Source organism: Mixophyes fleayi, chromosome 1 (genome assembly GCF_038048845.1).
Source record: "Mixophyes fleayi isolate aMixFle1 chromosome 1, aMixFle1.hap1, whole genome shotgun sequence".
Taxonomy (NCBI): domain Eukaryota; kingdom Metazoa; phylum Chordata; class Amphibia; order Anura; family Limnodynastidae; genus Mixophyes; species Mixophyes fleayi.
The window spans coordinates 238,658,362-238,673,857 of NC_134402.1; the positions used below are offsets into that span (position 1 = coordinate 238,658,362).

A 15,496-nucleotide genomic window follows, 5' to 3' on the forward strand; every position below is an offset into this window, starting at 1 on the left:
CTGCACACTGCAGGGAGGTCATACAAATGCACATCTAATCAGAGGAGGAAGAAGAGAGTGAGTGCTGTGTATTCTGCACCACATGCGCTCCTTCCTTGCAGTTGTCAAGGTAAGTATTTTTATACTGGAGGGAATAGGCATGTTAGGATATCCAGTGAGCAGAGGGCATGTGGGTAGTGCCAAGTGACTGGAGGACATGTGGGCAGCGCTAGTTTGTGGGGGGCATTATGAGAAGTACGAGACGGCATGTGGAGAGGTGTGGGGGGCATGTGTTGAGGTCTGAATGACATGTGGGTAAGTCTGAGGGGTGTGTAGGGGAGTTTTGAACTACAAGTATGATTTAAGGGTTGTGGGGGTCTGATGGCACATTTTATGGCAAGTGGGGTCTGAATGCATACGTGGCACTTTGTGGTAAGTGGAGTCTGAGGGCTTGTGGGTGAATTTTGCAGCATGTCATGGGAATGTGGGAATACCGATTCAGGGTTCTGAGTTCATTTCGGGGCTGTTTTTACATTTATAGAATTAAGGCTCCTGTCTGACAGCCTGCTCCTGAACCACGGTATGCATACTTCTCATTGACTGTGCTGGTGTATTGCATATGTTGCTGGACTGAGTTGTTCTCCTCTGGAGCTTACTATCCGCTGAGACTATTGCCATCATTGACTGTGTTATCTTTTGCCCGGATAGTTCCTGTGACTTTGTAGTATTGTGCAGTGCTGTTCAGTCATTACTATATTGTGCATGTCATCGTGGATCAAGTTCAGGGTGTCCGTGTATCCTCTGTATTGCAGTCTCTCCCCGTGCTCCTCCTCACATATATATTCAGTGGTACAACTTGCTAGAGGCAGACCACTGATCCCTGTTTCCTGTGTCACCTGTTCCAGTGTCCTCTCACATAGCAGTGGTACAACTTGCTAACGCAGACCACTGACTCCTCGGATACCTCCACCTGGATTCCATTCCTTCACCTAGACAGCGGTACAACTTGCTAAACGCAGACCGCTGACTCTCATCACCTCCTCGTTGCTGTTGGACATTCCTTCTCACTATAGCAGTGGTACAACTTGCTACCGCAGACCACTGACTACCCTCACGTTTCCTTTGTCCATTCAGTTCCTCGTGTACTACTACATATATATTACCAGTGCTGCTAGTCATAGACTTTCACGAGCATCTCTATCATCTGCTGTCTCCTGTTCCGTGATCACCCCGCTACCAGAGTACCATATTACCATCTATACTGCTCTGGTAAGTCCATCACCTGGTGATCCCTGGGTAAAGACTCCTAGTGCCCGTGACAGTAAGATCAGGCCATGACAGACCCAGATACGGAACCTACAGCCAAAGAGATGCTGCAGCATCTGGTCACCCGTGTGGAGCAACAGGATGCTCGCCAACAGCTGTTACTTCAATGTTACCAGTCGTTAGCCTCCCAAGGAACATCTGGACAGACCGTTACAGCTAATGTTGAAGCTCCTGTGCTTTCCTCCGTTTCCCCAGTGCCATCCCAGGTGTCTACGGCTTCCACGCTTCACCTGCCTACTCCGTCAAAATACGATGGAGACCCCAAAACTTGTAGGGGTTTTCTCAACCAATGCTCAGTTCATTTTGAGCTCCAACCTCAAAATTTTTCTACCCATCGTTCCAGAGTGGCCTATCTTATTTCATTGTTTTCTGGACAAGCTCTGGCTTGGGCTTCCCCTCTGTGGGAGAGAAACGATCCTGTATTACAAGATAGTGCCAAATTCATTTCTATGTTCCGAAGTGTATTCGATGAACCAGGTCGTGTGACCTCCGCTGCTTCCAGCATTCTCCGTTTACGTCAGGGTTCTCGTACAGTAGGCCAGTACGTCATTCAATTTAGGATATTAGCCTCTGAACTTCAGTGGAACACTGAAGCATTAATTGCCGCCTTCTGGCAGGGGCTCTCCGATAAAATTAAAGATGCACTGACTACCCAAGAGCTTCCTAGGTCATTAGAAGATTTGATTTCTCTTTGCCATCGTGTAGACATGAGGTTTCGTGAAAGGGAATCTGAGAAAACAACTTCAGTTAAAGCACCTCTTCGCTCAACCCCTCAATTTCGTCCAGCTTCATCTCCTGTGATCCCCATGGAGATAGGACGTTCCAAATTAACTTCAGAGGAGAGGAACCGAAGAGTAAAGAATAGACTTTGTATCTATTGTGCTGATTCCACACATATGCTCAGTTCTTGCCCTAAGAAATCGGGAAATGCCAGGCCCTAACTAGTTCTGGAGAGGTGAAGTTAGGGTCCCTGGAGTCCTCTCCATCTTCTACGAAATTAAAAGTCTGCGCTTTTGATGTTACGATTTCCTTTGCTACCAAATCCTTTGAGTCTCAAGCACTGATTGACTCTGGAGCAGCAGGAAATTTCATTTCTAAATCCCTAGTGAATCAATGGTCCCTACCAGTGATTACTTTAAAAACACCGATTACTGTGACTGCTATAGATGGATCACGTCTCATCAATGGTCTCATCACCCAGAGTACGTCTCCAGTAACGCTTCAGATTGGTGTGCTACACCATGAAGAGATTTCGTTTTTAATTCTTCCTGTTACGACAAGTCCGATTGTCTTAGGCCTTCCATGGCTTCAATGTCATTCTCCCCAGATTGACTGGCGCACTCCTCAAGTTACGTCTTGGGGAGCTGAATGTCATCATCGTTGTCTTTCTCAAGTCATTCCTCTTAAAATACAGCAATCTTCCATCTCATCTTCCTCACCGGGACTTCCTCCTCAGTATGCTTCATTTGCCGATGTTTTTGATAAAGCTCAGTCTGAACATCTTCCTCCTCATCGTTCATGGGATTGTCCGATCGATCTTCTACCTGGCAAGACTCCTCCTAGGGGTCGGGTGTATCCACTTTCGTTACCTGAAACTCAAGCTACATCTGATTACATCCAAGAGAATCTCCAGCGTGGGTTTATTCGACCTTCCACCTCTCCCGCTGGAGCCGGGTTCTTCTTCGTAAAAAAGAAGGATGGATCACTACGCCCCTGCATAGATTTTCGTGGACTCAATGCCATTACTATTAAAAATCGGTATCCCATTCCGTTGATCACTGAGTTATTTGATCGCATCAAGGGAGCTCGGATCTTTACCAAGTTGGATCTTCGTGGTGCCTATAATTTAATTAGAATCCGGTCTGGTGACGAATGGAAGACAGCGTTCAACACCAGAGATGGGCATTATGAATATCTAGTAATGCCTTTCGGGTTGTGTAATGCCCCCGCTGTTTTCCAGGGCTTCATTAATGAGATCTTTCGGGACTTGTTATATGTATGTGTCGTTGTCTACCTGGACGACATATTGATCTTTTCACAGGACCTGCCTTCTCATCACCAACATGTGGCAGAGGTCCTTTCCAGACTCCGGAAAAATTCATTATTCTGCAAACTAGAAAAATGTTCATTCGAGTTGCCACAGATTCCATTTTTGGGGTATATTGTTTCCGGAGTCGGCCTACAAATGGATCCAGAAAAGGTGAATGCTGTATTACATTGGCCCCAGCCAACTACCCTTCGTGCCATCCAGCGTTTTTTAGGTTTTGGCAATTACTATAGACGCTTCATTCAAGACTTCTCGTCCATTGCATCTCCGATTGTGGCCCTGACTCGTAAAGGGGCCAATACTAAGCAATGGTCATCCGAGGCTCTCCAAGCCTTTCAATTCCTTAAAGAGTCCTTCTCCTCTGCTCCCATTCTTCGCCAGCCTGATGTGACACTTCCCTTCTTCCTAGAAGTAGATGCCTCTAATGTTGGCTTAGGAGCCATTCTCTCCCAACGATCGGAGCAACAAAAATTCCATCCTTGTGCCTTTTACTCTCGGGGTCTCCTGCATGCGGAGAAAAATTACACTATCGGGGACAAGGAGTTGCTGGCTATCAAAGTAGCTTTAGAGGAGTGGAGATACTTGTTGGAAGGAGCTCGTCACCCTGTGACGATTTTCACGGATCATAAGAACTTGTCATACCTACAGTCTGCCCAATGCTTGAATCCTCGTCAAGCAAGATGGTCTCTTTTCTTTTCTCATTTCGAATTAATCATAACCTTCAAACCAGCTGCCAAGAACAAGAAAGCTGACGCTCTATCCCGAGCTTTTGTGACGTCCTCTGACGTTGAAGAGGTTCCCAACCACTCTATACTAGACCCCAAATGTATCTCGCTGGCTGCTTCTTCCACTAAAGTGCTACCATTTGGAAAGACCCTCGTGCCTCCTACTCTTAGGAGGAAAATCCTTTCGTGGTTCCATTCTTCTCGTTTTTCTGGACATACTGGTGAACGCAAGACCTTTGAGATTCTCTCTCGAAGTTACTGGTGGCCCTCGATGAGGAGAGACATGAAAGAGTTTGTAGCTGCTTGTGAATTGTGTTCTCAGTTTAAATCCTCCCGCAGAACTCCAGCGGGGTTGCTTCAATCACTACCCATTCCGTCCAAGCCCTGGACCCATATTAGTATGGACTTTGTTACTGATCTTCCGCCTAGTAAAAATTGTAATACTATTTGGGTAGTGGTAGACAGATTTTCGAAGATGGCTCATTTTGTCCCTTTGTCTGGTTTGCCTTCCTCGTCTACTCTGGCTGAACACTTCGTCAAGGAAATCTTTCGTATTCATGGATGTCCGTCTGAGATTGTGTCAGATAGAGGAGTACAATTCGTTTCCAGATTCTGGCGGGCCCGTTGTAAAACCTTGGGCATACGATTAGCACTCTCATCTTCCTACCATCCTCAATCAAACGGACAAACTGAACGGGTCAATCAAGATCTCGAGACCTTTATAAGGATGTTTTCATCAGCCAATCAGGACAACTGGGTAGAATTGCTTCCTTGGGCTGAATTCGCTCATAACAACATGTACCATGAGTCATCTTCCAAAACTCCATTCTTTGTGGTTTACGGTCACCATCCGTCTTTTCCGGAATTTCCTGCCCTCCCTCCCACCCAAGTTCCTGCTGTAGAGACTGTGTGTCAGACCTTCAAAAATATTTGGTCTCAGGTCAAAACCTGTTTAAAGAAGACATCTGCCAAATATAAGTCTTTCGCAGATAAGAAGAGGCGGGCTATTCCACCACTGAAAATTGGAGATCGTGTCTGGTTATCTACCAAAAATATTCGTTTGAAGGTCCCATCTATGAAATTCGCTCCCCGTTTTATTGGTCCATATAGGATCATTCAAGTGATAAATCCAGTTTGTTTCAAACTTCTACTTCCTAAGAACCTTCGTATTTCCAACGCCTTCCATGTGTCCTTGCTCAAACCTCTCATCATCAACCGTTTCTCGGCTCCTCCTTCAGCACCTCAGCCAGTTCAAGTTCATCAGGAGGAAGATTTCGAGATTACTGAGGTATTGGACGCAAAAATTTTGCGAGGAGTTCTTCGTTTCCTCGTTCATTGGAAGGGCTTTGGTCCTGAGGAGCGTTCATGGATCAAAGCTGAAGATCTCAACGCTCCAGCTCTTCTTAAGAAGTTTTATTCCAAAAATCCGGACAAGCCCGGTTCCAGGTGTTCTGTGCCCACCTTTAAAAGGGGGGGGGGGGTTCTGTCACTCACCAGACTGTGAGTGCTTCTTCCCGTGTATTTAGGAACCGTGGCCGTCCACCATCCTGAGGGTCTGCGCATGCGCAGCCCTTTCAAACCTTCAGTACCTGTCCCTTTAGTTAATTGGCTGATCAGGCAACACTTCCTATTTAAAGCACCTGAGTTCCATACCTCGTTGCCTGATCTTGGAGTCTCATTCCCCATGAGCCTCTGAAGGTGTTCCTGTGTTTCCTCGTGTATTCAGCGCTGCTGATTCCTGTGGTTTCCAGACCACTTCAATTCTCCTGTGTGTCATCGTGACTGTATTAGCTGATTCCTATCCGCTGCCTCCGTGCACTACAGTCTTCAGACCACTTCAACTCTCCTGTGTTTCATCGTGACTGTTTAGCTGATTCCTATCCGCTGCCTCCGTGCACTACAGTCTTCAGACCACTTCAACTCTCCTGTGTTTCATCGTGACTGTTTAGCTGATTCCTAACCGCTGCCTCCATGCACTACAGTCTTCAGACCACTTCAACTCTCCTGTGTTTCATCGTGACTGTTTAGCTAATTCCTATCCGCTGCCTCCGTGCACTACAGTCTTCAGCTCACCTCAACTCTCCTGTGTTTCCTCGAGACTGCACCAGCTGATTCCTATCCGCTGCTCTCCGTGCTCAACAGTTCCAGCTCAGCTCTACTCTCCCGTGTTTCATCGTGACTGCACCTGCTGATTTCTACCCGCTACCTCCATGTACCTGCAGAGTCCTGCTGGCTGCTACTCCTCAGTTCTACTCGTGTCTGCAGCAGCTGATCCGCTCTCCGTGCTTCTCAGTGTTCCTGCCGGTGTCTACTCGCCAGTCTGCATCGGATCTACGCCTCGCTGCTTTCATCTCGTCTAGACCATCGCTACTCTTCAGGGTTCTCCAGGAGTCCAGTTCTACATACTACTGCTTCCTGAGTATTTGTTGCTATCCCTGTTGGTCTACCTACCTGTGCGCTGCACCTACTTGATTACCGCTTCACCCTCCAGGGACTTCGCATCCTGCCGGCCTCCAGCCGTTCAGGTATCTCTGCACTCCTGTCTGACAGCCTGCTCCTGAACCACGGTATGCATACTTCTCATTGACTGTGCTGGTGTATTGCATATCTTGCTGGACTGAGTTGTTCTCCTCTGGAGCTTACTATCCGCTGAGACTATTGCCATCATTGACTGTGTTATCTTTTGCCCAGATAGTTCCTGTGACTTTGTAGTATTGTGCAGTGCTGTTCAGTCATTACTATATTGTGCATGTCATCGTGGATCAAGTTCAGGGTGTCCGTGTATCCTCTGTATTGCAGTCTCTCCCCGTGCTCCTCCTCACATATATATTCAGTGGTACAACTTGCTAGAGGCAGACCACTGATCCCTGTTTCCTGTGTCACCTGTTCCGGTGTCCTCTCACATAGCAGTGGTACAACTTGCTAACGCAGACCACTGACTCCTCGGATACCTCCACCTGGATTCCATTCCTTCACCTAGACAGCGGTACAACTTGCTAAATGCAGACCGCTGACTCTCATCACCTCCTCGTTGCTGTTGGACATTCCTCCTCACTATAGCAGTGGTACAACTTGCTACCGCAGACCACTGACTACCCTCACGTTTCCTTTGTCCATTTAGTTCCTCGTGTACTACTACATATATATTACCAGTGCTGCTAGTCATAGACTTTCACGAGCATCTCTATCATCTGCTGTCTCCTGTTCCGTGATCACCCCGCTACCAGAGTACCATATTACCATCTATACTGCTCTGGTAAGTCCATCACCTGGTGATCCCTGGGTAAAGACTCCTAGTGCCTGTGACAATTTCTATATGTCAATAAACTCATATTTTCCTTGTCTCCTTATCCTTCATATACAGGAGCAACTCCATAACAAGACAATTTTTCACATTTTGACAAGGAAGTAGTTTTCTTTGGAATAACTGTTTTATGTTTTATATTTTAGTCTTCTTAATATAATCTTAATTGTAAACACGTTATGTAGGAGACAAACAGGCTAAAATAACTACAAATCACATATTGCCAAGATTCCTGCAACATACCCACATATTTTAATCCTCTAATCTTCCTGAGTACATGGATTTTACACATGTATACTTTAAACAAGGTTTAATGTGTGGAATAGGGCACAAACACAAGATTATACATGTATTTTTCACATTTGTTACTTTTTTCATACTTACTTTTAACTAGAGGAATGTAGCGGGGCATGCTGGTGAGTGCCCCTTATTTCCAGGAGTTAAATATTCAGTACAAACTGAGTGTAATAGTTGCCATCTACTACTTTTAGATCTAAATAACGTGTGGTTTATTAGCGCTATCGTTAAGGGAGACCTGGAATAAGTTTCCACTGGACATTTAGGCATACTTGCCCACTCTCCCGAATTCTAGGAAGGACCCCCAGGACAGCAGGCATTTCTCTTGCATCATGTCCACTTCCCCAGGATGGGAGCCTCCATGATGTGAGGTCGCGATTGTATCATAGTGTCACTGAGGATGGGGCGGTACACTGCAAATCATGCTATTTTGACCTCAGTCCCCCACCTCATCCGTACTTTACCTCCTCTCCGGAATTTCTCAGAGGGGTAACCAAAAAAGTGGACATGTATGCATTTGGGTCTTCCTCCAGCTATGGGAAACCCTGGTGACATCACTATTGTAGTTTCTTGATGCTGTGGACAACAATTAGTTGGTTATAATCTAAATAGCATGGCTCACAGCCACACATGGATCTCAATATATGAAATTCAAAACAGGAACTATGGTCAATAGTAGACAGCAAGGAATGATGTTCAGGAACAAAGTAAAGGCAAACAACAGTAGGTTTTCAAGAGGTTCTCATGTTTAAAAATTATACAGGAGCTCAGTGGTCTGATTGCAGTATCAGACAACGATCAAAAGGTTCCAAATATAGAGCACAAAGCTATAGAAAATCATCGCATGTCAGTTTTGATTGCTATGCCAATACTGGCTGTGTCTGTAGGTGACTCTACTTAGGTTGGGTACACACTGCAGAATTTTCCGACCAATGTCTACAACGATTGTACCTATGACCAAAGGTCCGATCGGTTGGTCGGTTAATGCGTACACACGTTTTAAATGATTTTGCATGACCAACCGGGCAGCAATTTTCACAGGCATATGCAATACACATCTATACAAAACACATCTGTATAATATATATATATATATATATATATATATATATATATATATACACACACAGTATCCAGGTGCTTGGCACTCATAAATAGTGTGTACATTACATGGCTTTTACTACGTGGGCAAAACATCTCGGCAATTCAAGGAAACGATGGCTCTTCACAGATTAGCTATAAGAATGGCCATAGAAAAAAAAAACCAATAGTGAACAACTGGTTGCTAGACATTTTTTGAACATTTTTTGCTAGACACAATATGGCTATGCTCCGGTATAAAATTATTGACCATGTTCCACCATTGTTTAGAGGTGGAGATAGAGATAATAAATTAATGCAATTGGAATCTGCTTGAATATATCGCTTGAATACAGTGGCTCCATATGGGCTTAATGAGCATCTCCCTCTAAATTGTTTCTTGTAGATCTGGATGCATGCTCCCTGTGAGACTTCCCAGGCTCTTTTATTCGAGCCTCGGTGGTCTCCCATGGGCATGCATTCTCGAACATTCATTAGAATATACAATGTATTGTTAGTGGTTTATAGCTGCTTTATTTAGATATGATCATGCAAATAATAGATTATGTAGTTATATAGTATCATTATATATAGAAATCCAGGTTGCAACTGTTTTTAGTAGTACTAATGGTTAATACATGTATTAATAACAGTAAGAGTTCTCTTCACTAAATATAGCTCATATATACATGCAGATATTGTAAGTCACACTGATATATTGTATAATGTGTGGCTTTCCCATTTGTATATCAACATATATGCATTCTCCTTTTCTTTTTAAATGTCTTTATTTAGTGTAGTTTTAAATGATTATGGCACTTTATGCGGTTATCCAGCGATCAGTAGGTAAATAGATGCTGGTTTAATACTTTTGCATTACAATATTTGTTTTTTTTGCATGTTTACAATTTGAGTTGCCATGGTGACGTTTGTTAGCCACGTCCCTTATGAAGATGTTGCCCTGCATTGTTTATTCATTGGCAGTTTTGATTTAGTGGGTGTGCTATTCCCTTGCAATGCATGCTGGGATGGCAGAGCTAACATAGGTAGCTCATTTTACCTTGCAGATGGTGGACGGTATGTTAATTATGCAGTGCACTATATGTATTGAGTGTCTGTCAGACTCTCACATGATGTCCCTGAGGGAAGTTCTATACTGAAACTTTGGAATGGATTAAATACACCCTTTTGATACAAACTACAATTTGTCTTAAATCCTTGAGTGCCGCCTCACCTGGAATCTCTCTCTCTCTATATATATATTATATATATACTTTAATACAGTTCTATACACATAGAGGTTTTACTGTCTATAATATGTAAAATCAGTACACATAAACAAGAATATTATAATAATGAGCAATCGAATATAAGGTCGCATGTCACTTCAGGAAATACATGATACTGTATGGAGAATGTGTATTTCCACATGTAGTAAGAAGACACTTGCAAACAGCAACACATAAATGTCATATGGAGCATCTAAAACAGGTTTACTATTGATTTTCCATTAAAAGCACATTATTGCCAGTTGCCTGACATTCCAACAAAGTACTACGTGGGAGAGGTAGAGACATCTTAAATTTACAGATGTCCAGAAAGGAGCATAACAAAACGACCAATCAAATGAAACGATGATCAGTACTCTCATGCATCGCATATGTATACACACTAATGCGATATTAGGCTACACAGTCATTCATTGGGTGTTTGACCTGATAAATGGGCAAAAAACCTCTAGCCTAACTTGTGCAGTATATTTTATATGTTAAAGTTGCCCACAAATATCCTACCATTGAACTGAAAATTATTTTCTGACAGATAATAACTTAGTGTTACGTCTCACGAGAGACTCCTATTAGTCATAGTTGACACTGGCCTTCCTAACGGACACCAAGAACCACCACAAGGCGGGATGGGTTCTGCTTCCGAAGTCCCGCAAGTTGCGGCCCCTAGGTTATTCCACTGACGTAATATGTGAGAGTCTTTAGATGAGAGATCCGAAGAGCAGACCCTGAAGCGGAAAAGCACGGCAGGATAATTAGCTGAGAAAGCACAGCACACACAGAGGAATACTGTCATGTTTCAATGGAACACCAGGTTGGATACACAGAAGAGATACCACAGTCAGGAGAGTTGCAGAGTCAGAAACACTGATACTCTGGCAGTGGAAGGACTATAATAATAACCGGTTCGGTTACACAGAGGAACAGGCAGCAGAGTAGTCAGTACGAATAGCTGGGTCGGATACACGGGAGCACTGCCAGGTCGGATATACTGAAGCACAGGCAGCAGAGAAGTCAATGTGGATAGCAGGGTCAGATACACAGGATGTCAGCCGAGTCGAATACACAGAAGGACTCAGGCAACAGAGTAGTAGGATAATTCAGTAGCAGTGGTCAAATAAGGCAGAGGTCATACACAGAGGAAACACGAGGAAGCAGCACAGGAAACACAGAGGGAGAGAGCCAGACGTCAAACTGTAACTTGGTGCTCTGACATAGGCAGAGTGTCAGAGCGGGCAAGATATAAAGGAAAGGAATTCAAATTCCCTGCTTCCGTGTCACATGATCACAGCCAAGCGCCGCCAGGAAGAACAGAGCAGCGGGTGTTTTCTGAAAAATGTTTTACATGAAGAGCAAAGTTTGCACCAGGAAGGATATGTGAACAATACTTTAATTAAAAATGAAGGTTTTGCCAAGCCTTTCCTTTTTTAAGTACTCATGTTTGTTAATGATAACATGCAATGTGTCATAACATCAACAAGGTTAGAGGGCTGTTGTCTTAGGTTCTAATTACTATTTTGTTGTTCTACTGAATTCCTAACTGCACAGGCTGAACTCAAGAGGCCCCAGTCACACATCAATGATTTCACACATTCTCACCACAATTAATCTATGGTAAAAATACCTTAAAATGCCCTCAGAATGTTAGAATAACTACAGTCATCTTAAAGACTATGAATATTGCTGCTATGGTACGGAAAGAGATTGTTTAACCATACCTCCCAACAACCATGATTTTTACAGGTCAGTTCCAATTTTCAGACGACAAAATGTATTTGGCCTAATGGGAAATGGTAATGGTATAGGTTGATTGAGGTCATGCTCTTATTTGTCCTGATGAAGTATGATTTAGGTGTTAAAGAAAAATGATACTTTTACATTCATTTCTAGAATGATTTTTATTTCTACAGCTCATAATTTAACAACATTACCTTCATGTCTGTGATACGCTTTGTTTGTATTTTGTTATACACAATAATTTGTCCACAAGAGTCACTGTTCTGTATATTGGAAAAAAAAAACCTTATCTGGCCACTGAGTTGTTGTGTCAGGATATCCAAATTGCCTCTGCAAAAGGGAGAGACGTCAAACTTACTAAAATACAAATACAACAGATTCACCTTCACATTTGTATTTAATCATTTGTTTGCCAAGTTCATAAAACAAAAGTGACAGGAGCTGGGCATATTAGAAAAGAGTAAATTCTCATTTCCATGTAACAATCATTAATTTAAATCTTCCAGTTGCCAAGTCAATGTCAGACACTTTGGTTAATGAAATGAAAACAAATCACAGGTAACTTAAACAATGGTAAGTTAGTATGTTCTTAGTAAAAGTGCTATTTGCAATCTTTGTTGGAAGTAATCTAAAAAACTTATTAAAAAACATAGAATAAGAAATAAAGCCGGACTGTGTTAAAATCTCAGTTTCTTTTGGACTCCCGAAAATTCAGGAGACTCCCGGAGTAGCGGTTATGCTTTAAATATGATAAATATTTTATATTTTTGAAGATGAATGTTTAAGCTTCTTTAGAAATGTGTTACAATTAATTCCAATGCTTTTGCCTTTATATGTGTTGTACTTCCAGAAGGTAATATAAGCATCCTCTTTAGTGATAAAGGGGCTCAATTAGAATTAGGAGCAAAGTAAAACAAAAAGGAGCAAATTCGCACATTGGTAAAACCACGTTGGGAAGGCAAATATAAAACGCGTGGGCAGATTTACGGTTCGTGTGCTAGCTCAACTCTAGATTGCAGTGTAACAATAAAGCAGCCCAGTATTTGTGTGCTAAAATCCACATGGTACCTTTGTATATCAATACAGTTTATCCAGGAGCAAATTACCCTTTGCTTAAATCTTTAAATGAGGCCCATTCTGTTCAAATGTTCTCAACTATGATTTCTAAGGATTGTCCTTTCTCAGTTTTTCATTTTGAAGAAGAAAAGACGATAGCACTGTCAATGGCTTATCGCAAGTAATACAAATAGTTACAAATATATATTGTGAATGAATCTTTTATCAATAATAGCTTCCTGATATTTTTTAAACAACCTTTATAATTAATAATATTTTTATATTCATTCATATAAGCACACCAATTATCATTCTAAATACATGCAACACAATGTGTGGAGGTTCTCAGACTGGTATGGCAGCCATCCTAGGGGTAGCCCTGAATATATAATTCAGTTTCTATGGCCCTGATTATTACAGACAATACCCATGTCTGGAAATAGAATGCAATTGTCTCCACCGGCAATTGTACAATTTTCAAGATTATGCTTTATTTATAAAGCGCTGACATATTACACAGTACATTGAGGCAAACATGATACAAACAAATTACGCACATTGACATTAAGCAAAAGGTAAGCCTGCCCAGATGATCTTACAAACAAGTTGACCTTTTGCATTAGCTACACCATCAATTTGTACTGAATCAGAATTTGATGATGTCAGGATTTAAGGAATTCAAGAATATTGGTCAGTGAATTATTCACTAGTCAGTTGGGATGAACAGCGCCAGCACTGTTTACTGGAACACTTAAACTGTGTTTATGGCACAAAAATGTCAAATAGTGCTAATGAATTAGTCTCTAAGTTGCCATTCCAAAGCATAAGAAAAAACATTTACATTGCTATCTAATTAGGATCCAGGTGATAAGGGGTTAATAATACTTAATACAGGCTTGTATACAAATATATAATACTACACACCAGTAATGAAATCAGTGATGTAACAATAGGGTTGGCAAAGGTAGGAACTGCACTGGGGCTCTGGGGCTCCACTTGCGAACTCAATTAACTTAAGAGTTTCTTAATTTTGTCCCCCCGTTTTATGGCCATAGAAGCACCAAAACAGCCTGTTTTGCAGTTTGAAGAGGTTAGTCAAATCACAAGCACTGTGTAATGAAATCTCACTGCACAGCTGTCCCATGAGAATTTAGACTAGAAAGTCTCCGATATCTAGTAAAACAGTTGCGCTGATGCTCCTGTATGTTTGGGCCACTGTTCATATTGAACACCAGGGCCCTTTAGCTACACCACTGCACTACACATTGGGTTTATTTAATCCATGTTTTCGATTGAAAGCTAGAAGGTTTATGTAGTACAATACACATAGTAATAAACAATTGTATCTATTTCATCTTTTAGGGCCTGCAGTAACATGTTCTAGATCAATCATTTTCACACCTTTGGTCTAACACATGTACTTGAAAATATTGGGCTATTAAACTTCCTCCTTCTGGACATTCTGCAGTGTCGGACTGGGGCATGAAGGGCCCACCGGGGAACTGCAACGCTAGGGGCCCACCAGAGGGGGTGTGGCCAGTCATTATAGAGGCGAGACTAGACGCTAGAGGGGGAGGGGTCAGCCCACGAAGTACAGCTAGCACCATAGTGTAGTATATAAAGAATGCAGTGTGTGTATAAAGAGTACACAGTCTGACCTGCCCCTTAGATTGGGCAGAACAGTCACCATAAATCGGGATTGTCCCACTAGACCAGGCTTGGCTAACCTGTGGCACTCCAGGTGTTGTGAAACTACAAGCCCCAGCATGCTTTGCCAATATATAGCAGCTTATTGCTGGAAGGGTGTGCTGAGACTTGTAGTTTCACAACACCTGAGTGCCACAGGTTAGCCAAGCCTGCACTAGACTCAGAATATTTGACAGACTGTCCTACCTGTTCTTGTCACTTTTACCACCTGTAGCTGCTGGTTTCTTTAGTTGCTGCTTGTCTGGATCTTGGAATGTTGAGGGCCCTATTTGGAAAAAATAATGGGTACATTTAGAAGATTCCAACCAGCCCTGGCATTAAATCAATAGGACCAAAAATTAATACTTAGGCCTTCCTCCAGCCCCAACATTAAAGTTATAGTATTCCCATTTAATAAACCTATTTCCCTCCCTCCAGACAGCCCCTGCAATAAATCGCATTTATGTATACGTATAATAAATATACCTATTTCCCGCAACCGTCACTGCCATTAAATAATTCATATTCACATTTAATTAAAAGCCCCCAAACCACCCCATCTTAAATTAAATTGTCCCACCTTCACCCTACAAAGAAAATAGCACCCATTATTTAGCTACCACCTACCACACACACATTACATTGCCACAAGCCCGCTGTGCCATCACACACACATTACTGTGCCCCTTAATCACCATGCTGGGCCTCCTTATGATCACACTGCGCCCTCCATGCTGTTTTTGCCCCCCCTTCATCACCCTGTGTCATGCTGCTTTTGTTCCCCCCTTCTCCTGGCCCCCCTTAACTCTGCCATCATGCTCCCCCTTCACTCTGCCTTCATGCTCCCCCTTCACTCTGCCTTCATGCTCCCCCTCCACTCTGCCTTCATGCTCCCCCTCCACTCTGCCTTCATGCTCCCCCTCCACTCTGCCTTCATGCTCCCCCTTCACTCTGCCATCATGCTCCCCCTCCA

At 42.8% G+C, this 15,496-nt stretch overlaps 1 protein-coding gene across 3 annotated transcripts in view; it reads right to left on the reverse strand.

Moving 5' to 3' along the window:
- The window catches only part of RNF38 (ring finger protein 38), a 185,214-nt gene that overhangs the window by 32,846 nt on the left and 136,872 nt on the right, over positions 1 to 15,496 (reverse strand). The window contains exon 3 of one of the 3 annotated variants that reach the window (XM_075208171.1): positions 11,976 to 12,111. The exons of the other annotated variants lie outside the window; for them this stretch is intronic. Within the exon in view, the coding sequence (XP_075064272.1) occupies positions 11,976 to 12,111 (136 nt within the window). The remainder of the gene's footprint in view (positions 1 to 11,975; positions 12,112 to 15,496) is intronic. 3 annotated transcript variants of the gene reach the window in all.